The sequence below is a fragment of the Nuphar pumila genome, chromosome 15 (genome assembly GCF_984573655.1).
Source record: "Nuphar pumila chromosome 15, dmNupPumi1.hap1.1, whole genome shotgun sequence".
NCBI classification, from domain to species: Eukaryota; Viridiplantae; Streptophyta; class Magnoliopsida; order Nymphaeales; family Nymphaeaceae; genus Nuphar; species Nuphar pumila.
Window position 1 is genome coordinate 26800989 of NC_143263.1, and position 25626 is coordinate 26826614.

The following is a 25626-nucleotide window of genomic DNA, read 5'->3' on the forward strand; positions in this document are numbered from 1 at the left end:
GTATTTAGCATGTATTATGTTTTTGAAATTATCTTTTGTGATTTATTGTGTTCTTGCATGATTAAAAGAGAAAAAATACATGGTTTCATGAAAAATTCACATATTCATGCCTACTTTTTGTTATATCATAACGTAGGATGATAGATCTCATTTTGGTTCAACATGATTAAATAAATATTTGTTATATTTAATTTATTTACAGCATGAATCATGGTTCTGTGAGTTTATTTTATGATGATTTGTGGTGATAGCATCTTAAACTATGTATTTTGTGTATAAATCATGAGTTATATGGATAGTTTAAGATTCATTGCATATTTTATGTTCATGTGATGTTTTCTATGAGCCCACGTGATGTGTAGGTATTGTGAAAATAGTTGATGTATGACTATAAATTAGTTTTACATGTTGAAGCATGTGTTTTCTTTATGTTAAGCATGTTTTATTGATGATACACATGTTGTCCTAATTTTTCTCACTGACTGATCTTGGTAAAAAATCATAACTCTCAAATCAAAAAAAAATTGGCCAAACCCTTTTATGGAGACCTTCTAGACATCAAGGAGGTGTCTCAAAAAAAAATGGGCCACAATTCTGGTATAAACACTACAAGAAAAATGTGGATTAGCGACAGATGTTATCCGTCGCTAAACAGTTTAGCGATGGATTGGCGACGGATTAACGATGGATAGCGTCTGTCGCATAATCCTGGTCGCTAATTAGCGATAGAACTTATATGTCGCTACTTCCGTCGCTAATTTGCGACAGATTAACGATGGACATGATTCGTTGTGAGTACATCATTATTTTAAATTAGCGACAGATAATATCCATCGTGACTCCGTCGCTATTTTAAATTAGTGACGTATAATATTCGTCGTTAATCCGTCGCTAAATTTAAAAAAAAAAATTAAAAAAAAATTGCTCCCTGTCGGGCGGTATTTCGGCAGTAATAGGTCGGACGGACTCCCACCATGAGCAGGCTCGCCCCCTTCCTCTGGATCAGTCGGGGCCGCCTCAAGATGTCGAAGATCTCTCCCCACTTTCGCCGCTCGAGCAGATGACGAGAGAGCGAACGAAATTCGACTCACACCAGAGGTAGAGGAGGCCGGAGGATGCGACAATGGGGATAGCGGAGGAGAAGGGAAGGAAATCGAGCGGGAAGCGAAGCCAAACGTCACTTTCGACATCATAGACGTGGAGGGACTCCGACGAGGCACTGCGGGACTTTCGGCAGTGCGAGGGGTGGACGACGAACCAGCTGAGGGTGGTGCGAAAAGTGACCCGCTGGAGGAAGAAGGGGCAAGTCAGGGTCTGCTGGAACAACTGACACACAGCGCGACAGGCGAAGATCTCCCAGAGGGAGAGGTGCGAGAAGATCTTCTCAAGTGGGTCAGTCGGCAATTGATGTATGGTGGTCTGGCTCATCGGCTCCATTGGACGCCGGAAAGATGACTCTGCCTGGTTCTCCAGCACCAGCGGGCGACTCTGACTCCTCTTCTTCCTCGTGTTCTTTCACCACGAAATCGTTCAAGAAGTCATCGGTTTAAATTTCAAACGAGGAGAGAGGGAAAATTTTGTGCCTCAGCTGAGACAGTTTAAATCGAAAAGTAGTGACGGAATTGTTCCCTCGCTAATTTCGTCGCTAATTAGCGAGGGAAAAATCTCCTCGCTAATCCTTTGATAATTAGCGTCAGATTAGCTACGGAATAATTCCCTCGCTAATTCCGTCATTAATTAGCATTTTTTCTTGTAGTGTTTGGCGACGAAAAAATGTCATCGCTAATCCGTCTCTCATTAGCAACGAAATTACGAGGGAGATATTTCCGTCATTAATTTTGCAAATATTTTGAATGTTAGCGATGGATAGTTTTTTCTCGCTAATCTGTCGCAAATGTCCGTTGCTAATCCACGTTTTTCTTGTAGTGAAAATTGGGGGTTACGGCTACTGCAACACAAGACAAAAATTCTATCTTGTGTGCAAAGTGGGATATGATAGTCAGTCATGAAGAAAATTTAATAATTCAAAGGTTTGATATTTATGACTAATTTTTTAATATGTTATAGTTGTTATATGGATTGATCAAGATAAAATAATATAAAAATCATATTCATTATCTGTGAATCTCAAAATCTCACACAAGTTAGGTAAATTTGAGGATTTTATAGAAAATCTGGATCTAGAATTTTTTTAGAAGGGTTTGATACAAAAAAATCTATAAAATCAATAGATATTTTTGGTGAAATTAGATTAATTTGAAAGCTAACAAGTATAGCTATTACCAAAAAACTTGAGATGTTGAGATTCTTTTTGGATTTAGGCTGGTGACTGCTTATTGGTTAAGCAAAATTTTGTCTTGTTCTAACAAAACTAAAAAATAGTTTTTGATCCGTAAATTACTACTTGCAAATGAAATTAATTTTCTTTGAGCTATCACTTGGATATGAGAGCTAATACCCTCATATATGGTTGTAATTTTTTTGGGGCTCTGATGTGCTCTATAAGTAGGTCTAACAGACCTATAAACAATACCAAAATTTTGTTATGCATAGTCCTTAGGTTGAGATATGTCATGTCTTGTGAACTTTCTTTGTTTTGAATCTTATGCTTGATTGTTATATGAAATGTTAATTATGTATTTTCAAACATGTGATATTTCATGTTTGTGTTGTATGCAAGCATGTTTATGATTTATGCATGATGACATATAATATTGCATGTTACCCTATGAGTTTTGAGCATGATAGATGGCCATGGGCCGTGTAGTGTGCATTGGCATACATGTGATATTTTATGTTATTCATGGTTTAGGCATCTATAACAAATATTGCAAGATTTATAAAAATCTCACAAGAAATTGCTCGAAAGTTTAAAATGGCAATTTCTCATGAGATTTTCAAAGTGTAACAAATATCACAAGATTTACATTTTTAATAGATATTTATCATGAAAACCCTCAAGATTTTTATTTGTAAATTTATTTTCTTATATTTTATTATAAAAGATAATTTTATATTTTTAATTTATATTTTATTGCTAAGATTTTGTCAAAAAAAGCGAGATTTATGAAATTTTTTAAAAACTCTCAAATTTTTTTTGCCAATATTTTGTCATTTTTAACGTTCATTAGTATGGTTCAAGCTATGTTGGAAGGAGTCTCATAGATTATGTAATGTGATATATGACATGTAATGTATTATAAGTCACGTAAGGCTTGCATACACCGGGCTCATAGGTGAGTATGGTTTCTTGGAACCATGGGTGCTAGTGTACACTAAGTTAAGTAAATAATTGACATGATCATATACATTTAAGTTTTAAGGAGACACTGTTGGCTCAAGGGTATCCATATGAGGTATGATCACGAGCTCGGTCTTGAATAACTACAAATATGTGTTGTGTTGTAGCCCCTGGAGAGAGACTAGGCTAATTAGAGAGCCTTAGTGCTGAGAGTACTTAAATAATCGTAAACACTACAAGAAAATAGGTTGTTAGCGACGGACGTTAGCGACGGAATCTTTCCGTCGCTAGTTAGCGACGTATTGGCGAGCGACAAATATTCGTCGCTATTATCACTGAATCTTATGAAAGTAGCGACGGAAGATAGTCCGTCGCCTAGTCCGTCGCTAATTAGCGACGGATGTTGCGACAGATTGTTTTGTCGGTACGATCGCACCATTTACCGACGACGTTAGCGACGGAAACTAGTCCGTCGCTAACTAGCGACGGATGTGGCGACAGAATATAATCCGTCGCTATTTTCGCGAATTTGATTTTACGTTGGCTTAGCGACGGAATTAATCCGTCGCTAAGCCGTCGCTAACTTTCGAATAACCCTAATCCCAACCAGGTTTTCCTTTTCTTCTTTCGCTGCTCCTGCGCCGGTCCCGCTCCCGCCGTTCGCCGGTCCCGCCGTTCGCCGGTCCCGCCGTTCGCCGGTCCCACCGTCCGCCGGTCCCACCGTCCGTTGGTCCCACCGTTCGCCGCCCGGAGAAAGGTAACGCCCTCCCCCTCCCGTTTCCGGCAAGGGGTTAACCCCCTCCCGGTTCACGCAGGAAGAATTCTCAAGCTAGTGAAAAAAACTTGGTGTGAATGATTAAACCTCTATTTAAATGCATTGTAATACTTGATGTGAGTTGTATCGCAATACTTGGTGTGAATGATTAAAAATTTTATTTCAATGTATTGTAATACTTGATACGAATGATTCGAATGCATTGTAATTTATCTGAATGTATTATAATTTATGCAATTAACGAATGATTTGAATTAGTGCAATACTTGATGTCAATGATTTGAATTATTTGAATGCATTGCAATGCTTGATGTGAATGACTTGAATGCATTGTAATACTTGATGTGAATTATTTGAATGTATTGTATGACATATGTTATTTGTTAGAATATGGTTCGTGGAGGTTATAGTGGTCGCTCATTCAGTAGTAGCCAGGCTCAACCTTCATCTTCACGGGCTCCTGTGATAGGTATATCATATAACTAATTAGATGCTTGATTAGTTCAAATGCATATTCTGAGAACTTGGTGTGTATTTTTTTACAGATGATGTTGCGCCTGTATACGACCCACCTACACCAGTTGATCGCACAAGTCAACAGCCAACACAGGAAACAGGGTCTTCACAGGCTGGCACAAGAAGACTCATTCGAATAGTGTATATCGATAATCGACCGTAAGTATTTTGTTTTCAATTATTGCATATCTTTTAAATATTTTATATTGATATTTACTGTGTAACAATTCATGTGCAGCACGAGGTTTGAGCCACAAGAAGTAGTACGGGAGATTAGGAATTCACTTCTTCAACATCTACCAGGACCAGTTGCTCAATGGAAAGAGTACCCAAAGGAGGTATTAGACAGATTGTGGTCCTCATTCATGGTATACAGTTGTTCTTCATAGTTAATGTGTTTCATATTTAATTTATTTAAGCAATGTCTACTAACTTTCTGAAAATATTTGTAGGCTTCGAATCGCTTTGCAACTACGGTGGAAGAAAATGATGCAAGGAAGGTGTGGCAGAAGGTGGCTGCCAATCGATTTGCAGACATGCTGCACACTATGAAGACTGCAGCAAAAAAAGCATCTGGCGTAGTAGATGATCCATTACTGTGGAAGGGTCATGGTCCTATTACTATCAGGAGAGATTACTGGGATGAAATGTGCGATATGTGGGCGGGAGATGCATTTAAAAATCGCTCTGCGAAGGCTTCACAAAATCGATCGAAGATGCCCGAAGCCCATCTACACACAGGTGGATCTAAGACATTTGGGAGCCACCTAAAGAAAATGGTAACTCATCAATATATAATATTAATTTTATAAGTATAGTTGCAAATTTGTGTACTAAATCTTTTGTCATTTAACTTCGCAGGAAGCAAAAAAAGGAGGCAGTGTACCATATAAGGATGTGTTTGTAGAAACACATAAACGGAAGACCACGGGAGTCTTCGTATCAGAGAAGGCGAGAACGACAACGGTATGTATTAATTCTATTAATAATCATTGCAATATATATGCAAGTCATCATAATGTTATCATTAATTATTAATGAATACTTTAAACATTATTTTGTAGGAGGCATATGAGCAACAAATGGTAGAGCGATATGGTGAAGACGCTACTCAGCATCCATCATTTGATCCTACAGCATGGGTGACTGCAGCAGGTGAACCCAAAAAAGGTCGCGTGTTCGGGTTTGGGAGTAATATGAACACTTCACCAGTTATTGGTTCTTCCAGTTACGGCTCACCAACTTCTTGCGCCGACATAAGCTCCAAGCAGCCGACTATTCTTTCCGGTGATGATGTACGCGAGATCATTAATGAATCACTGAATAACTACTTCCAATACATCGTCGCCCCCTTTCTCCGAAATGAGATCAAGGCCGCTGTTCAGGATAGGGGATCTTCGATTCCAGGTCCCTCTCAGGTATAATCACATATATAGTTTTTTTGACTATCTTAAAGCACATCTGAGCATGGTAGAATCACATATAGAGTTTTTCTAGATGCCTTAGAACACATATGAACATGCTATAATCACATATTCAATTTTTTTACTGCCTTAGCACACATATGAGCATGATAGAATCACATATATATATATTTAACTTTTTGTCTGTCTTAGAGCACATATGAGCATGATAGAATCACATATAAAGTTTTTTTTATTGCATTAGAACACATAAGCATGCTATAATCACATATTCAGTTTTTTTACTGCCTAAGAACACATATGAGCATATTATAATCACATATTCTGTTTTTTGACTGCCTTAGCACACATATGAACATGCTATAATAACATATAGAGTTTTTTAACTGCCTTAGAACACATATGAACATGTTATATATCATTTATAATAGAATCACATATAAAATTTTTGGCTTTGCCTGCCTTAGAGCACATATGAGCATGCTATATTCACATATTCAATTTTTTTACTGCCTTAGCACACATACGAGCATGATCGAATCACATATATAGTTTTTTGCTTGCCTTAAAGCACATCTGAGCATGGTAGAATCACATATAGAGTTTTTTTATATGCCTTAGAACACATATGAACATGCTATAATCACATATTCAATTTTTTGACTGCCTTAGCACACATATGAGCATGATAGAATCACATATAGAGTTTTTTTATTGCCTTAGATCACACATGAGCACATGATAGAATCACATATAGTGTGTAATTTATTTCATTATATTTTGTTTATCAATACTGACTGTTATTTTCTTGTGTAGGCTGCTAGCGATAATCAGGGTAGTGGAGCTGAAGGGACAGATAAAGACAATGAACAAGAAGACGCACAAAATCTTGGCGATGATTAGAGGACTGTGTTGAAGAAGTTCTATTTTTTTTATTTTTCCTAATTGTAATTGTTGAATTGTAAATAATTAAACTTCTTAGTTTTAAGGTGGAACGATTAATTATTATAGATACTTGTTATATGAATTTTTTTGTGTGGTTTGTTTTTTATTTACAGGAAATATAAATTGTACAGGAAATATAAATTGTACAGTTCTCCGTAATTAATTTTTAAATAAATTTTTTTTGATTTTTTTTCGTTTTTGCGACGGATTAGCGACGGATGATTCTGTCGCTATTCATATTAATCTAGCGACGGCTTAGCGACGGAATTAAATCCGTCGCCACGCCGTGGTCGCCGTTTAGTACCGGCGGATTGGCGACGGAATATAGCGCTCGTTATTCCGTCGCAATTAGCGACGGACTTGGAGACAGAATTATTCCGTCGCCAGTTAGCGTCGAAATATTCGCGACGTAAGCATACTGTCGCCGCGTTGTCGCTAATCCGTCGCTAACCATGTTAGCGACGGATTAGCGACGGATTAGCGACGGAAGGTGGTCGTCGCTAATCTACTGCTCTGTTGTAGTGAAATAAAGAACATCTAGCAGCCTATACAAACCATGACTACCTTGGAGAGGATGGTCAGTACACATGATCGAATAAAGAGTTGTCAATGCTTTCGCAGAGCAAAGGAATCTCCATGAGTTTTTTATCCTCGGACGTAGAGGCCCGAGATACCAAAAAGGCCTAAGTAGGTAGTCTATCGCTTTGGAGAATAGGAATAAGGATTTTGCACAGTTCACTATGGGCCCTCACGATCACAAACCGCCCAATGAAAGTTCACATAATCTATGTATCTTTAGGGTAATTAAAATGCATAGAATAATAAACCCCCCTAAATGATTGTTGATTGGGAGTTAAGTCCTAAAAGTGTACCCTCGAGTAAGGAAAGATAAACAATATAAAAATGCATTAAGAATGTTCACAAGTACATCAATATTGTGGTTGTAGGTGCTCTAACTTGTAGGTAAGATTGGTTAATTAGAAATGCTTGTGTCCTTATTGCGTTATGTGAAATATTGACTCATGTTGTGCATGTTTGTATGTCATGAAATTATCATGTTATAAATATTTTGGATTCTGAAAAGACATATGAAATGTGTGTTGTATTCTTTCTATGCCTATGTTGTGTGATGTTTTATGCTGGGGCTATTGTTAATGCCCATACTTTTATCATTTTCGGGTAGCGAGTAAGCTGGTTGGTGATGGCAGGATGCTCAACATGGTTTCAAAAGAGTCAATTTCTTTTTTAGGCTTTTGAGAGGACTTGATTTATTTTTATTGGTTATGATTTGAATATTTCATTGAACTTGCAAACTTTGATTAAGTGAGACTAGTGCTTTAAGTTATTTAAATTCAATTAATAGTTTGATTCAGTTAATTATAGTCTTATATGTATGAGTTCAGAACTGTAACCTACCCAAGGCTTCAACCATATTTAAAAGAGTTTTTGTTGTATTTCTTGAATATCGTGTAAAGAGGATTAAAATAATTCATAATTTTTATGTTTTAAAAATTGGGGCGTTACATACAGACGTGAAAGTAATTAACTATGGGTATACACTGCATCTTCTTACATCAAGTGGTACAATTGAGGGTTGATCATACTTTCTGAAAAGAAACACTTGGAATCTACTAACGATACATGTCTTTGAAAAAGATGGCTTATGACACATTCTATGTTAACTCCAATTGAATGTGTTGTTAACCTATTTATGTTGATGATAAACCATGGGGATTGATAGGTGTTGTTGACAGTTTATGAAAAGTGACAAGTCTTAATGACACTTATTGTGTTGTTAGGACCTACTGACATCACGACCTAGAAAACGAAAGAGGCTGACAACAATTCAAAGAGACGATTTTAAGAGACTTGATGACAATTTAAGTGTGCTAATGATAATTAATGTGTCGTTAGTACCAAAAACACTTATTCACATTCTCAAAAAATGTGAGAATAATGAATGCATGACTTTAGACTGTAAGAGTTTGAGAGCAAACTTGATCCAACTGGTGTAATTTTACCTCTCGTGACTCTCTTACCCAACTGACTAAGCAATAAATTATAAGTGTTGGGAGGGTAGGTCCATGACATTTTTCTCCTCACTCATATTTTGATTTTGTTCACCTTCTTTCCAACCCTTTGGTTCTCGACTCAACATAGATTTGCTAAGTATGGTACAAATTGAAAGTGACTCCATTTTTAACAACAGAAGTAGAAGTTTACGCAGAATATGTGAGGATATTGGTTACTCCATGAACAGTTCTCAAGGTTTAGGATGAGATCAAAAGGTTAAGGAACAACACTAGCATGGGAATGACAAGGTTGCATCTTCTTTTGGCAAATTTTGAGTTTTTAAGGAGTCATTAATTAGCAGAACTTTTTTTTTCCTTGAGAGAGATGAGAAATTTAAGATTCTCGAGAAATCTTCATAACATGATTTGAACACTTTATCTGATCATGATCATCTACGTCTGCCAAGTTAAAATCTTCCACTGCATCATCATATTCAAGGTCTTCTTATTCGACGTAAATTTCAAATATGTTTTCTTTCTTTAACGCGATAAAACTATTGGTTGATTTCAACATAGTCGAACCTTCTTTTTCTTGAGTCTTGGTAGGATCTTCTTTGGAGGCTGCACAGGAGCATTCTGTTCCTCCTTTATATTGACAACCCAAGTGAACTGGTCCAAATACACAACCTTTTATGTCTTTACGATCTTCTGACTTGTCCTGTTAATCTTGTCCTACCTTAATAATGGGAATGGTGGTCCATTTTGGTACTGACTGATATGTCTTTCTATCTTTGCTCACATGAATCGGAGGGAGCACCATAAATGTGTGACCTCCTTTGATTCAAAGACTGTGGTTGTTGTCCCCTTTCACTAACATCTTTAACTACGTCAAGACTGTTTTTGTTTGTTCATGTTTTAGGAACAGGCTGGTATAGATTCTCAGGTCCTCATTCCATGTGAACTTGAGATGTAATTAGGTTTTTAAAGGAGTTCAAAAATCAATGGCCCACAATGTGCCAAAATTTCACAACTCAATAGATCACATTTTTACATTAGAAAACACGATCCAAGGCTTGATCCTTAGCAAACAAACTATGTTAAACACATGTATGTGGTTAAATTGAGTCAATATAACCTGCACCTATGATTTCTAGCTCATTGGTTCCTTATCTTCATTAGTAGCAAATATGTTCCTTATATATATAGACACACTTGATAATCTATCCAATATTTTTGCCTGAAAAAGGTCCCACATGTTTATATTCCTTCACTGGCTCACTTCTTAGCAAGATTGACCTTCCCTCTCAAGAGGACGGAGCTATGCTTGAGGCATTGAGAATTCCTGCCAATATAATTGAGAATTGCATCGCATTGAAGGTATCTTTCACATTTTCCCTATTGCCACATCTTCTCAACGATTGCATGGCACAAGTAGAAGGCATAATAATTTGCTGTTACTAAAGGGAGAATATAACAACTCAACCACGCCAGCACTTTCCTTCTCAAGCCCAATTTCTGAAAAATAAAACAAGGAAAAATGTCAAACTCGAACGATTCTTCAAAAGTTCACCACTGGGACGAGTTTCACTTGTTTATGCCGAGCTGTTGCCGATTTTTAAATCGCCGGGGACGAGTTTGCCAACTACGTCTCTCCCCCCCAAGCTCTATTGCTAAATATGCTAGTATTATATGGCAGCTATACTATCCAACTTGGGGACCTTTTTCCCTTATCCTCAGCTTCTAATATGGGGAAACGTATTTGCCAGCATTTATGGACCATTTATTTGCCTATAATTTCTTAAGAAAATTTTGCCTATATACACAAGTTCCTTCAGGAGGGCAGTGAGTGACCAATTCAAGATGGAGAAAGAAATGAAAGCGTGTCTTAGCAATTCTTTCACTTGCAGTTTGCCATACCGTGCATGGAAGGTCCACACCAACAAATGGTTATGAGTTGGAGAGGCCTCCTGTGATGCCTAGCAAGAAGCCTGTCAAGACCATTCAGGTTCATTGAAATCACAGCCACAAATCTTGTTCACCACAAAATATCTGCCACGAAAATGTTTCTGTATCTTGAAAAATCTGTTTTTTTCTGGAAAAAACTGAAAATTATATTGGTGTATATGCCTCAGGCTGAGTTTGTCTAGGGTCTGGTCTGGGCTAGACTTGGCGTGACTTGAGAACAGCATTCTTTTGCTTTTTCGTTGAGATTTCGGCATAACTATGGTCATGGCTCTTGGGATTCTGTTTGATAGCTGTCATTAATTTTATGGTTTTCCTGCAGACTGAAGAAGGTGATGTGATCGATTGCATTCATATTTATGCTCAACCAGCCTTAGATCACCCTTTGCTCAAGGGTCATGTCATCAAGGTCTCTCTCTCTCTCTCTATCTATCTCTCTCTCTCTATAAATATCATTAATTTGCAATTTTTTATTTAATTTTGAGTTCCTTTAAATGTATAAAATAAGTGACATTTTGTTTATGGCAATGGAAAACAATCGCCTCAGACAAGACCAAATTTCATACAAAAAGGGTTGACGGAAAAGAGACATCCACTTGATGCAGAACAACATCCACAGACGTGGCTCAAGAGTGGGGATTGCCCTCAAGGCACCATCCCCATTCTTAGGCTCCCAAAGGTCCATCACAACGCCATTCCTTCTTTTCAAGTCCTTCAAGGGGATCATGCAGATTCAAACCCATCCAGTGGTGGTAGTGAGGTTCTCTCTCTCTCTCAAATTTTGTTGGTCAAGGTTTATTGATTATTTTATGAGGGAGGCTGAATTTTGATCTCTCTCTCTCTCTCTCTCTCTCTCTCTATATATATATATATATATATATATATATCATAAAGGCAATACAAAATATTTTAATCGTAAGTGTGGGGGATGGGAAGGGTTTGGGGTTCCTACCAGATTTCCAACCTAATCCGAGTTAGTTTAGTCAGATTAGATAAGCAAAACCGAATCTGAGTCAAGATTTGACTCGGATTCAGATGTAGCATTCTCATATCTGAGTCAATCTGAATCTGGGAAAAAAAATGACATCGTTCCAATTGTATGTATATCTCAGAACCATTAAGGTATATACGTTGACCGAATCCAGGTATAGGCTCTGTTCATCCGAGTTTTAATTAGTTACACGTGACAAGATCCGACCGAGTCCAACCCAATTACATCCACTGTTTGGATGACACCCAAAACCAGGTTTTACCCAAATAACCAGGTTTGCTGGCTTTTTGGTGTGCCACCAAACCAGGTTTTGGGTAAACCTGGTTTGGTTTGGGTTGCAAAAGAGGCCAAACTTGTTTTTTCAACCAGGTTTACCGGGGGGGCCTCTTTTTCTCCTTCTCACCACCCATACTACCTATCCACTACCCCCATCTTATTCAGTCCGACCATTTTGAGCGGCCACTGCTGGAAAATGGTCGGACTCGTACCACGGGGTAGGGAGCCGATCATTTTTCTATTGGTGACTAGCCGGAAAATAACCGGAAGCCTAAGTTTTCTTTTTATGTTTTCCCCAAGATGGGTGACTCCAGAACGGCTATTTTTTTTATTTTTTATTTTAGTTAATAAAGGCCATTCATTTTCCGGACAGCCATAGCTGGGAAATGGCCGGCGTGACCGGTGGCTGGCCGAAAAATGACGGGCCCTCATTTTTTTTTTTTGTAAAATTTGTTTTGGTTTCCTATCATCCAAATAGGTAATTGAACTGGGTTTGACAAAAACCTAGTTTTTTTGCTAAACCTGATTTGCTAAAAACCAATTATTGAGCATTACCCTGACCATACCAAGTAATACTATTCACACATCGACCCTGATTTAAACCAAACCTGACATCCTCTCTGTTTCGTCCTGCTTGCTGCGCAAGATGAAAAATAGCTTGAAGTTAAAAGTGACTGTCAAGATACTTTCGGTGAAGTTTTTTTTCCTATTCTTTTTTAACTTTGGGAAAGATATTTTTTTATCACAAAAATCATGACACAGCTGTTAAATGTTGTCCAAAAACATTTATAAGAATGCCAGATCCATTTATAAGGAAAACAGTCACCGGCCCACACAAACTCATTCTTAATCAACTCAAACTAGCATCATAAGTTATGTATTGACTTGTGGCATTCTTATACACCAAGTTATCTATTTATTAATTTGCAGTATTTCTGTTTGTTTTCTTCTTTTCTCTTGTATTGATCCTTTTCACCCCTCTCTCTCTCTCTCTCTCTCTCTCTCTTCAGGCACAGTATTTGAGCAATTATCCTTCGTTTCTATTAATCATTTTATCAAGCCCAGATCCATTTTTTTTGTTTTGGCCATCAAGTCGGATCCAATTAAGAAATGAGCATATAAGAGATAGAGGAAAATAGTTTGTGATGATTTTTACTTTTATCTGTAATAATTTGTTATTTATTTTTACCATTTTTGTTTCCTTTTGTCTCTAATAATTTTTGAATGCTGTCCTTTTCTATTAAGTTGAGTGTTTGTGGATTGAAGAAACCTGTTTCACTGGGTTAGGTGTTTGGCTAGTAGTGAAGTATTGATGTTGACATTGTACAACAGGTTGCTGCATTGAGAACCGAATTTGAAAAGGGGTACGGTGTATTTGGTGCGGATGCGTACCTCAATGTCTGGAACCCTCAAGTAGTTCCTGAAGAACATAGCATGAACAGGATAGTTGTCTTCAGTGGCAGCGGCGCTCCTCTCTTTGAAGATTACGTCGGAGCTGGATGGCTGGCTTAGGTGTTTTTGCTCCAAGACAAAGGAGTATTGCTCTCGTAGCCAAGCAATGTTGGATGGCTCATCAACCAGGCTCTCCATGTACTCGCCTGCTCCATGCTAAATATGGTGCTCCTGATTTATCTCTTTTTCGCCATGGAACCCGGGGACTGGCGATCTCGCACTTGCGAAGCATGTGGCTGAGAGCCTTATCGTCCTTCAGAGATCAAACTGGGGATGCTGGAAATTATGATCAGTGGTTACAATGGGCGATTACTCCAAATGGAGCGTTCCACACCCACAAAGTGTATAGATCGTTGCTCCCCCAAGGGGCAGATTGGTTCCCTGAGCGTGCGTTATGGGGTAAGGGCCCTTCTCCAAGATCTCGGTTCTTGGCTTGGTTAATTTTGCATGATAGGGTTCAGACTCACAGTTATTTAAAGAAGTTGGGCTTTCAGTTTCCAAGTTGGTGTGTGTTGTGTCAAGCTGCTGAAGAAACTACTTTTCATTTATTTTGGTCCTGCCCAATCTTTGTGGCCCTATTTAATAGGACGTGGAGATCTCCGAACGTAATTGTCAAAGAAGAGTCTTTTGCGATTGATCTTCTCCTGGGCCCTATTGAAATTAGACGATGCAAGCGGTGGAGACTGATCTGGAAGACATGGTTGCTTACTACTTGGTGGTTTGTTTGGATGGCACGCAATGATGCTACATCTTAGAGACCTCTCCTCTCATTTGAACGACGTTCACTCAGCGGTGGTTTCTTCTAATCCTGCGGATCCTGGTTGAGTAGGCTTTGTTGTTTTGTTGCTAGCTGTCTGTAGTTTCTTTTCTTTAGCTTTGTTTTTTCTATATTTTAGCTTTGTTTCTTCTGTGTCTGGTTCATGGGTTCAACATTTTGTTGATCTTCATGAGTATTAATGTTGATATTCTTTCGGCTCTCTCTCTCTCTCTCTCTCTCTCTCTCTCTCTCTCTCTCTATATATATATATATATATATATATATATATATATATATATATATATAACTGAACATGTTAAACCCCATTTTTTGTGTTTTATGATAGAATCGTTAGATGTGTTTAGCATGACATGGATCATATTTTTTTGACCAAAAATATGATTTTATGAGCAGGAAAAAACGGGTACCTTAGTAGCCATTGATTTTAGATCACATGAAAAACTTGTATACATGTTAGATTTCGGCGATCCAAAAGCTGGTTCCCACCAAACAAAACCAGATTATATCTACAGTGTTAGTCTGTTAGACATGAATGCCCTGGTGCTGCACCTTTTCTCGTTCTGCCCTGTTAGGCCCCTTCAAAAATCATTCTTTTGGGGATTTTTCTCGAATCTAACACCATAGATGTTATCTATAGGTTTTGTTTACCGGCTTTTGGATCACCAGAATCTGACCCTGTATACAGGGTTTTACGGTGATCCAAAATCAATGGCTATGAAGGCATCCATTTTTTCCGGCTCATAGAATTATATTTTTTTGTCAGAAAAATATGCCAAGAGATGATTTCCACTAAATCAAGCATGCTTAACACATCTAACGGTTCAGATCCCTCATAAAACACTTCAAACTATGGGGCCTATCAGGGCAAAACAAGAAAAGTGGGCCTAATATATATATATATATATATATATATATATATATATATATATATATATATATATATATATATATATATATATATATATATATATATATATATTTGCTACTAATGAAGGTACAGTATTAATGAGTTAGAAATCATAAGTGCAAGTTGTATTGACTCAGTCTAACCACATAGATGTTTTCAACATCATTTGTTTGCTAAGGATCAAGCCTTGCATCTTGTTTTTCTGATGTAAAAATGTGTTCTTTTGAGTTATGAAATTTTGGTACATTGTAGGCCATTCATTTTTTGATCTCTTTAAAAATTTAATTACTTGTCATAATTACATGATTCAAAACAAGTTTTTTAACTAAACAAACCAGGTAGATCACATCTATGTGGTTAGATAGAGTCGTTACAACTTGCACCTATGATTTCTAGCTCATTAGTTATGTACCTTCATTATTAGCCAATATTAACCACATATATATATATATATATAGAGAGAGAGAGAGAGAAATGTGCAACTGCTTAATGCATAGGTGCTGAACCGTGCTTTATTGATTTTTCAGTGTTTTTTTGAAATTCTGACTGTACAGGTGTGTTAGCACTATTAATTTACTAGAAATTGATACTTGGATCATTCATTTTGGATGTTTTGAGCCTCTAAAGTTTATGGAAATTATAGGGAATTGATTTTTTAAGCCTTAAAATGTATTCATGCATTAAAAGGAAATGGTCCAAGAACTGATTCCTATAAAAAAAACAAGCATATAAATCACATCTGTATGATCAGAATTTTGAAAAACCTCAAAAATCCAATATCATATTTGATTTATCACGGATGTATTACCCTATATATGTATGTGTGTGCAGCTTTCATACCTTTTATCTCTAAGACCAACATCCTTGCATGAATTTCTTGAATAATCCAAACCAGTAGATGCATTTATGATTGCTTATTCATTAAATATCAGGCTTTGGATAGAATCAATTTAGCAAAAAAAATTTATTTTTAGTTTAATCAAATTTCTTGTGTAATATGTATTGTTGATTTTTTTTTTAACTAAAAACACATCCAAACATGAGAAATATTTAAACTAAAGCATGAAGATCACATCCACAGGTTTAGATTAAATAAAAAAAATGCAAGTATGTTTCTCAAAGGAGTTTAGGATGGTATGGGAGATAAATGGTCTGGAACACATACCTCACTCATATATATATATATATATATATATATATATATATATATATATATATATATATATATATATATATATATATATGTGTGTGTGTGTGTGTGTGTGCTTATTCCGATAAAAAATGAAATGGTAGATCATGATCAACAAATGACTATTCATATATTGTATCGTACTCCCAAACAGGAGGTGGAGGGGGCTTTATGGAAAAATGGTGGTTAAAATCAATGTTGTCTAATGAGGATTTATGGTGCAGGTGTGGACTAAGTTCGGGTCTTGGCCCTATCGAAAATTACAAATGATAACGAGAAAAACATTCATAGTTGTAGTAGTAAGGGCAGTTATAGTTACTGTAATGTTGAGTATTTACTTGGATTAGACAGTGTCAAGGACGTTTGGAGTCTCATCTCTGGTGACGCTTGTTGGGTTAGGGATAGTAATGGTGACAGTTATTCCTTTGATATTAAAAATAATATTTTTTATATTGACAATGATTGTTACTTTCTTGGTGTACTAAAAAGTTTATTTTCTAGTGATATGAATCTAAAAAGTGGGTTCAAGAGTTACAATCGCTATTATGATAAGCTCATATATGATACTAGGCATAGTTGGAAAAATTACAATAATAGTTGCATTGGAGAAAATAAGCCTATCTGAGACTACTGTACATTGCTAAAATTAGGAAATGGAACAATCACAAATTTCAATAGGGAGTGATAAAATCCTATCAATAAAATAGGTCCTATGGAAAGTTCGTTGGTTCCAAGTCTAATGAAAATAAAAAAGATTGAGTCCTCCCAATGGTAGGAGGGTGCTGACAGTCTCAATTTTCAATTTTTTTGTTCTTTTTTTAGAATCTAACCTTATAGGTGTGATCTATACACCCTATTTAGTAGAAATAAGCTTTTTGATCGTCTGATTATCACATGTGAGCAAGTTTCTATGAGGCTTCAAAACTTGGTGGCTCAAAATTTTCATAAATTTAAAGACTCATTAAATCATAATGTTTTCATTAAAAAAGCATGATCCTACAATTGGTCCCTAGCAAATGGAACATGCTTAACACATATTAACACATATGTAAGCATAAATTTACCAAACACAGCTTGAAACATAAAAAATCTAGCATTGTCCACACTTTTTGGATGGTTAGGAGGAACCAATTTTCCATATGTATGTATATGTATTTATATGCTTTAATATTTATGAAAAATTTGAACAATAGATTGTCAAATCTTAAAAAATCTTGTGGATGCATCGCAATCGGATGATTCAATAGTTGATCGCCTTAAAAACCAAGTATGTAGATTGCATCCATCAAGTCAGATTTAAAAAAAGAACTCATGGGAGTCTTAATTCACTCTCTAGTTTTCATATTCTAGTGATATATATATATATATATATATATATATATATATATATATATATATATATATATGTGTGTGTGTGTGTGTGTGAGAGAGAGAGAGAGAGCCGAAAGTAATTCAACATTACCACTCATGAAGATCAACAAAATGTTGAACCCATGAACTGAACAAGAACAAAAGCCAAAACAAATAAAGAAAGCACAAGAGAAAAGAACATTAGACAGATAAAATGGGCTCACGCCGGAGCCGCTTGCCCAGATTGCGACAAAGGATAGGTAGCATCAGCAGGAGGGAGTGGAGAGAGAGTGCTTCTATGGGATACACACTTGATTTGCATAGATTTATGTTCTTGGATGCTCTATTCAATATTTTCATGTGTTGAAGTTGACAGAAATATGATGTTTTATGTCATTTCTGAGGCACCCTTATTTTCTTGAACTGTGACTCAAAAATGAATCTTATGATATATTAGACATGATAAAACCATCTAACATACTACATAAATCATGATAAACACGTGTACAATTAGATCAACGGGTTGGTGGATATATATATATATATATATATATATATATATATATATATATATATATATATAGAGAGAGAGAGAGAGAGTAATGTTTGGCTTTCATACCATTTATCTCCCACACCGTCCCAGACCCCTTTAAAAAATGTACATGCGATTTTTGTTTAGTCTAAATCCATAGATGTGTTCTCTATGCTTTATTTAATTAAAAATCTGCATTAGTTTAAACATTTTTCATATTAAGATGTGTGTTTAGCTCCACAGAAAAATCGACAGTATGTTGCACTAAATACTTGAATAACTAAAGATCAAGAACTCTTATTAAATTGAATCAATCCAAAACATGGTTTTTGGTAAATAAACAATGATAAAACACATCTATGGGTTTGGATTATGCAAAAAAATCATTAAAGTACGCTTTTTATAAAGAGTTTTGGGATGATACTGCAGATAAATGATCTAAAATTTACAACTCTCTCTCTCTCTCTCTCTCTCTCTCTCTCTCTCTCTCTCTCTCTCTCTCTCTCTCTCTCTATCTATATATATATATATATATATATATATATAGAGAGAGAGAGAGAGAGAGAGAGAGATGCGTACTGCTCAAATGGAGGTCACTTATAATGCTAAGGATCCATCACGCAGTGTGACGGAAAATGGCACTTGGATCATCGAATCATGGCATGTACGCATAATTTTGCAAGATTTCAAACATCAATGACTAGTAATCTGTGATATTTTTATGACACCTCGAATCATGCATTTACGTCATGAAAACCATGATCCAAAGGCCCATTCCCTGCAGTCGGGCCATGCTGAATTTCTCCATAAGTTTCTATTTTATCAAGACAACTTGTGCGTGTGTGTTCTAAAGGTGTTTGTAGTACATGGGTACCAAGAAAACTATACCGATGATGGCAACACGGATAGTGCTTTTGAGGCTTCATCTTCAACATTTTCATGAAAAAGATAACCAGGCTATTTTGGTCAGGGTGGGCACCCAGACCGGGTCAGCCCATGCCCCCTTGGGGGTTTTCAGCCGGTCAGGTTGGGCACATGCCCACCCTCTTCTTAACGTGGCTCGGCCTCTGCTTTGTACCTCGTTTCACCATGACCACATATATATATATATATATATATATATATATATATATATATATATATGAGATAATATTTGGTGCTTTTGGTGGCACGGAAGTATTAAGCTGAAAGTGATAGATTCAAGCTTTATAGACTCGATCTAATCATATAGATGTGCTCAGCATAGTTTGTCTAAAGGATCAAACCTTAGATCGTGTTGTTTCGATTTAAAATATGATTTTTTGAGTCATGAATCTTTAATGGAATCTGGGCTATTGATTTTTGAAGCCCTTAGAAAACATGCTTTCATGTCACAATCATATGATTCAAAACTCATCATCTACTAAACAAACCTTGTAGAATAGGATGATTATTCTCAATAGCTCCATGCCTTCGTTAGCACCAAATGTGTGTGCGTGTATCCCAAATGCAAGAGTCAGATCGAGGATCTCCAACTCTTGTGTCCCGTCCTCCAAATGGCACACAGCAATCTTGTGTCTCATTTTGGGCAGACGCAAGTGTCCCGAGTTTGATGTGGGATATGAGGCTCATTATTACAGGACACAACCATCTGAGCAGACCCATGTGTCCCATGTATCAAACGCCCTTTAGAGTCAACAAAAGCATGCCTTTTCACCTTTGACAGTCCAGCTTATGTGCTTTATATTTGTTAGTCTCCTTGTTCCCCTGTGACATGAAAAAAGGTTGGAACTAAGTATAGGAAGTAGTTCTCATGGTACATTAGAGAGCTTGGCTCTAACTGAGCTTTAAGTGACAGCTCAGTCTAGTATAATATAAAAAATTTTGGTTGCAAGAGTTGATGATTTTCCATTTCCATGATGCAAATGTTTAGTGCAAGTTTTGCTATGCAGCAGTTTGCTCTTTGTGTAGTTTATGTATTTGCTAATTGCAGTGCTTACTATGTATAACACTCTGAATGACACAGGTCTTCCCGATCAGGTATAATGATTCTAGTACGAGATTTTTCAGTGCATGGAAGGTATGCAGATGCCCCTGTTTTTATGAGAAATTAGATCATCTAAAGTTTCATCAATTGAATTTAATGATTGGACAAACAGGAGAAGGGTTTTATAATCAAACGGTTGTGAACAAGTGAAACAATGTCATTATTTCTTCAATTGTTCAGACCCCAAGGGGTCGGCCACATGGTCTCAGGCTCATGGATAGGGAGTGAGCCAGTGAAATAATGTCATTTATCTCTTTAATTGTTCAGACCGCAAGAAGTCCCCTACATGGTCTTGGACTCATGGATAGGGATTAGGGAGGTCTTTCCATACCCCAAGTTGGAGTTCTCGTGTGGGTGCTTCCTTCCACAAGGCTAAGCAAGAGTCTCCCTGTGGGTCGAGGGAGGCATGCATGGAGTTTTACACCACCAGGTTGGAGATCATTTGCTTTAACTATAACCATGGACTTTAATTAATTTGATTCATCTTTAGTAGAGGACTGAAGAAATGTTTAGAAGAGCACTTGTGCTTGAAAATCACTAGTTGCTAGGACTTTTTTCTTTTTGGATAAGCAATCTCCGAGCCTTGCCTTATCAACACAGTTTTGCATGTCACTTGGTTAATCTCTCTCTCTCTCTCTCTCTGTATGCTCATATTCACTTGCTTAAGCACTGCCAACTAAAAAAAACGGTTGTGATTATAACAATCATTCTGTACATGCTCATATTCACTTGCTTAAGCACAACCAACTAAACAAAGCAGCTGTGATTATAACAATCTTTCTGTACATATTGCCCAGGGTAACGGTTATGTTTGCTTCGACTTAGATTGTCCAGGTTTTGTGCAAATAAGTCCTAATCATGTCCTTGGTGGAATACTTGCTACTTCTGTCTATGGAGGAAACCAAAATGCCATCCATGTTGCAGTGTACAAGGTGAGGCATGTTGCCTTTTTTAATTTTGTTCTGAATAGAATGCTTGTGAAACTCACCTTGCTAATGCTTTATATGCACTCCTTAATTGTGATAATTGAAAAGAATTTTGAGAGACATGGACCAAAACTAGCTCATATTAATGGCTATAACTTTGCTACAGTCGTTCACACATGCAACCTAGTAGAAAACAACTTTTCTTTTCACATTTTTACAACTTTTTTTGTAATCTAATTTTATAATGTGATCTATATGGTTTATTTACTAGAAAACAAGTTTTGAAACTTGTTTTTGCTACAATTGAGTTGATCTTCCAAGGGCTTCAAAAATCATTGGTCCATAATGTACCAAAGTTTCAGGACTCAAAAAATCATATTTTTATATGAAAAAGGATGATCAAAAGTATGATCCTTAGCAAACAAACCATGCTGAACACATCCATGATAATCAGATTAAGTATACAACTTGCACCTATGATTCGCCAACTAGACTCTGCATGTAGTAGACAAATATATCCTTTTCAAATTGCTGTTGTATTTTTACCAAGAGATTGAGTCGGGAGCTTGAAATTTTCTTAGTTTTGCAGGCCAACGATGAAAATTGGTGGCTGCAATTTAATGATGATGCGGTAGGATATTGGCCAAGCTCATTGTTCAAGTACCTGAGCTTTTGGGCTAATACAACAGAATTTGGGGGTCAGGTTTATAATACAAGGCCAGGAGGCCGTCACACTACAACTCAAATGGGGAGCGGTCATCCATGGTATGAAGAGTATGGTAAAGCTAGCTTCATCTCTAATATGAAATACATGAATGGTGATCGTCGTCTCAAGGATTTTAGGTTTGTGAACTTCATTGTAACTAACCAAAACTGTTATGATGTGGGGCATTATGAGGACAAGGGCACTTCAATGGGACATCACTTGTACAATGGGGGCTCGGGTTACAACACAAATTGCCCCTAAATGTTTCCTTTGAGTTTGTTAATAAAACTTAAAACTGGCCACTTTTTATCTCAAGGAATAAAAGGTCTTATATTTCAATTCTTACCGTGTAATTGACACGATAATTTATAGGTTATAAATGATGGGAATAATGTCAAAATTTTAAAGTGCACATTAAAACGACACAACAAACTCACACACACGAGAGAGAAGGCTCATGATGCACATTGTTCGGTCTATACGAGACCTACGTGCAGAGGGAAGCTCTCAGTTCAGCATGCAGCTGAGAGCATACAACACTTCATTAATATACAGGATTGCAATGTCTCATAGGAGACGTTGGCTTGGCAACCAGACAATTAAAATTAGAATTGGCAACTATAGATGAGGCCTTATTGTAGAGTCTCCTTTCCTTGTAGGATGACATTAGCCTCACATTAGGACTTTTAACTTATTCACCATCCTTAAGAGTACTAGCATCTTTAGGAATCCATTCTTCTTTAGTTTTGGTTTCCTTAATCCTCTTTGGTAAGTCGATAAGCTCTTTTGGATCTTCCTTGGAGTTTGACCTGGAACAGGCCATCTCTTTTGGATCTTGATCTTGTAAACATCCCTCCTCATGTTTAAGGGGATTGGGATCACATTGAACTTGCTGTGCAAAAGATGATGGTTAGGAGCTGAAAGAGGTTTGGTCATAACATCAGCAAGTTGATCTTGGGACAAAATATGCTTGACTTGTGACTAGCGACTAGAAATTTTATAGTGTACAAAATAAACATCAATTTCCATATGCTTCTTGTTATGAAAAACAAGTTTAGCACCCAAGAAGGAATCCCCAACATTTTCTCACCACAAAATATGTATTTGGTCATGTTTCACCACAAGTTCTTAAAGAAGATACTAAAGCCAGGTTATTTCAGTAACAGTACTAGCAACAGCTCGACACAATAACTCCGTATTGGATCTGGATATTGTTAACTAAAAAATCATACTGAGTAGTGCCCTTAAGATGGTTAACTAGGCACTTCACTACCCATTTCACATCACCCATGCCCTCATCATCTATGCATTTTATACCTTGAGCACTTCCAATCTCCTGCAACCTTCCATTTGTCACCGCACTTTCAGCCTTTTTGTTTACAGCAGCCTCACTCCCTCACCTACAGTAATGCTTGGCACGGTTGTAGCCCCTTTTCCTTTTATGCATTACAGCAGTGCATAATGCACTGCTGTGATGTTCCCCATTGCGCTTACAGCAGTGCCAACACACTACTGTGGCTTCCTTTTCAAACTCTTCCCCTTTTGGTGCCAATCCTGCTAGCTTTGAGCGATGAAAAGTCCCAAACCGCGTGCTTGATTTCCTTGGTGTTTAAAGGTAGTTTCAAACCCATTGTTCCTCAAAAGATAGGTGGTTGTACAAGCTGGTTGAGAGTGCGCCATCATCACAGGTTGGTTGCCAGTACCAGTTCTTAGAGAAATCAGTGGTTGCAAGTAGGAGATTATCCTCGATCCGGGTGCAATCACCGAAGCAAAATAAACAGATCTTTTTAGCCTGATTGGCGGAAGAAACAAGTGTTAGTCACCCCATTTCAACCAAGTAATGAGGGATTTTGGCGTGATCGAAGTTCATCATGCAGCCTCCATTCCTTGACATTCGACAGAAGATTGGCAACTTTCTCGTTAAGGTCGTCAATGACCGCAATAGCCAGATGCTCAGACAGTTCATATAGCTCTTTTTCATTAATCGATTTGATGAAATTTGGCAATTTCATTGTCGCTGACCCATTTTGGAATCTCCAATCTGAGGAAGGAAAGCTTTTTATGGATCTGGAAGGAAGTCCATTCCCCCTCAACTGGATTCCACCACCACTCATGAATTTTACGTCAAAGATCGAGCTCAATGTCCACCATTCTTCAAAACGAAAAAACTGACAGCGAGCAAGACGATATCCCCAGGAAACAACGATGGCGTTGTGGTCAGACCAGAGTTGCCAGTCGAGGAAGCGGGAGCGGGAAGCGATACGGAAAGCGGAAGCGGGAAGCAAGGCACTTTCAAAATTTTAGGAAGCGGGAAGCGTGGGACCACTTAAGAGCGAACCGGGAAGCATCTCGGAAGCGACATAGGAAGCGTCTCAGAAGCGACATAGGAAGCGAACCGGAAGCGACCTAAGAAGCTATAAATTTCTAAATTGTAAATTATAAGCTACAAAGTTCTAAACTCTAAGTCTAACCTAAAAATTAACATAATTCACTACTTCACTTCATCATGCAAGATTCAAAATAAAAGTATATCAAAAAAATATTATAAGACCATGACAAAAAAGTAACATAAAAGTTTTTAAGTTGGACTACTCCAACTACATCATCAAAAAAATAATTAATAATTCAAGAGTTCATTAATCTGTCATCTTTCTCTTCCCCTTCAAGTCAGCAATAGATCGTGAACTTTCTGCATCATCACGTGCTTCTTGTCCTCCACGACCATGTCTTTTGCTCCTTCCTTCATTTCCTATAATGAATACCTTAAAAAATTAAAATGTTCAAAAACCATAATTTAAAATATAAAAAACACAATATCAACATACCTTGCCTAGGTCTCCTGCTAAAGAAACGATCAATCCGACCTTGAGGAACTGATGGTCGCTCTTGTATATCTGCAGTTCTACTAGCTCTGTTGGATTGATTTGTATCCTCTTCAACTTCATTTGTACGTATGATTATTGGAGATAATGGAGCTCTTGGTTGTGCATCTTTATGTTTGGATTTGGAAATAGTGATTGATTGTTGTACACTATCATCCAAATTTCTTCATCGCATATCCTCTAATCTCAACGTATTTTCTTCTATAATAGGAAGTTCTGGATTGATATCTCATTTTTGACTAGGCCCTTCTTTGTAGCGATCGTTGCACCTTTTATAACAAGAATATAAAATATGAATGCTAATAAACAATCAATGATAGAAAAAGAAAAAAATTTACCAAAACAAAAGTACAACACAGTTTAATTATACCTGTCAATCAATCGAAGATTGGAATGAATATACACTAAGGTATCAGCACGATCTTCATTGAGTCTATTTCTTTTAACATTGTGAATGTAACTATAGGTGCTCCACAATCTTTCTGCAGAAGATGTGCTAATAGGTTGAGATAAAACTTTAATGGCTAATGCTCTCAACTCAGGTGTATCACCACCATAAAAATGCCACCAATTAAGCATCGTCATCGTAGGATTCAGTGCATCTATTCTTGCTGCATTTCGGCTAAATCTTCCACTTCTTGATGCAAAAGTCACAAGTTGTGACCTATAAAGTGTAGATAGCTCTTCATTTCCAGAAGATATGACTTCAAGCGCGAACATTTCACCGTCTAAGATA

The 25626-nt window shown here is 37.0% G+C and overlaps 2 protein-coding genes and 1 long non-coding RNA gene across 3 annotated transcripts; all 3 read left to right on the forward strand.

Annotated features, from left to right (window-relative positions):
* The first annotated feature begins 5776 nt into the window (after nt 1-5776).
* On the forward strand, nt 5777-6963 carry LOC149814899 (uncharacterized). Its single transcript, XR_016427831.1, has 2 exons — nt 5777-5950; nt 6773-6963. It is a non-coding gene; the product is annotated as an uncharacterized LOC149814899 (long non-coding RNA).
* A 3695-nt stretch (nt 6964-10658) lies between these two features.
* Nucleotides 10659-13654, forward strand: LOC149814900 (protein neprosin-like). Its single transcript, XM_089990440.1, has 5 exons — nt 10659-10668; nt 10821-10918; nt 11198-11284; nt 11423-11635; nt 13475-13654. Exons 1-5 carry the CDS (start codon nt 10659-10661, stop codon nt 13652-13654), a joined length of 588 nt encoding a protein of 195 aa, XP_089846566.1.
* A 5589-nt stretch (nt 13655-19243) lies between these two features.
* Nucleotides 19244-22269, forward strand: LOC149814901 (protein neprosin-like). Its single transcript, XM_089990441.1, has 4 exons — nt 19244-19321; nt 20356-20409; nt 21174-21308; nt 21892-22269. The coding sequence occupies exons 1-4, from the start codon at nt 19244-19246 to the stop codon at nt 22267-22269; spliced, it is 645 nt and encodes a 214-aa protein (XP_089846567.1).
* Nucleotides 22270-25626: the final 3357 nt, after the last annotated feature.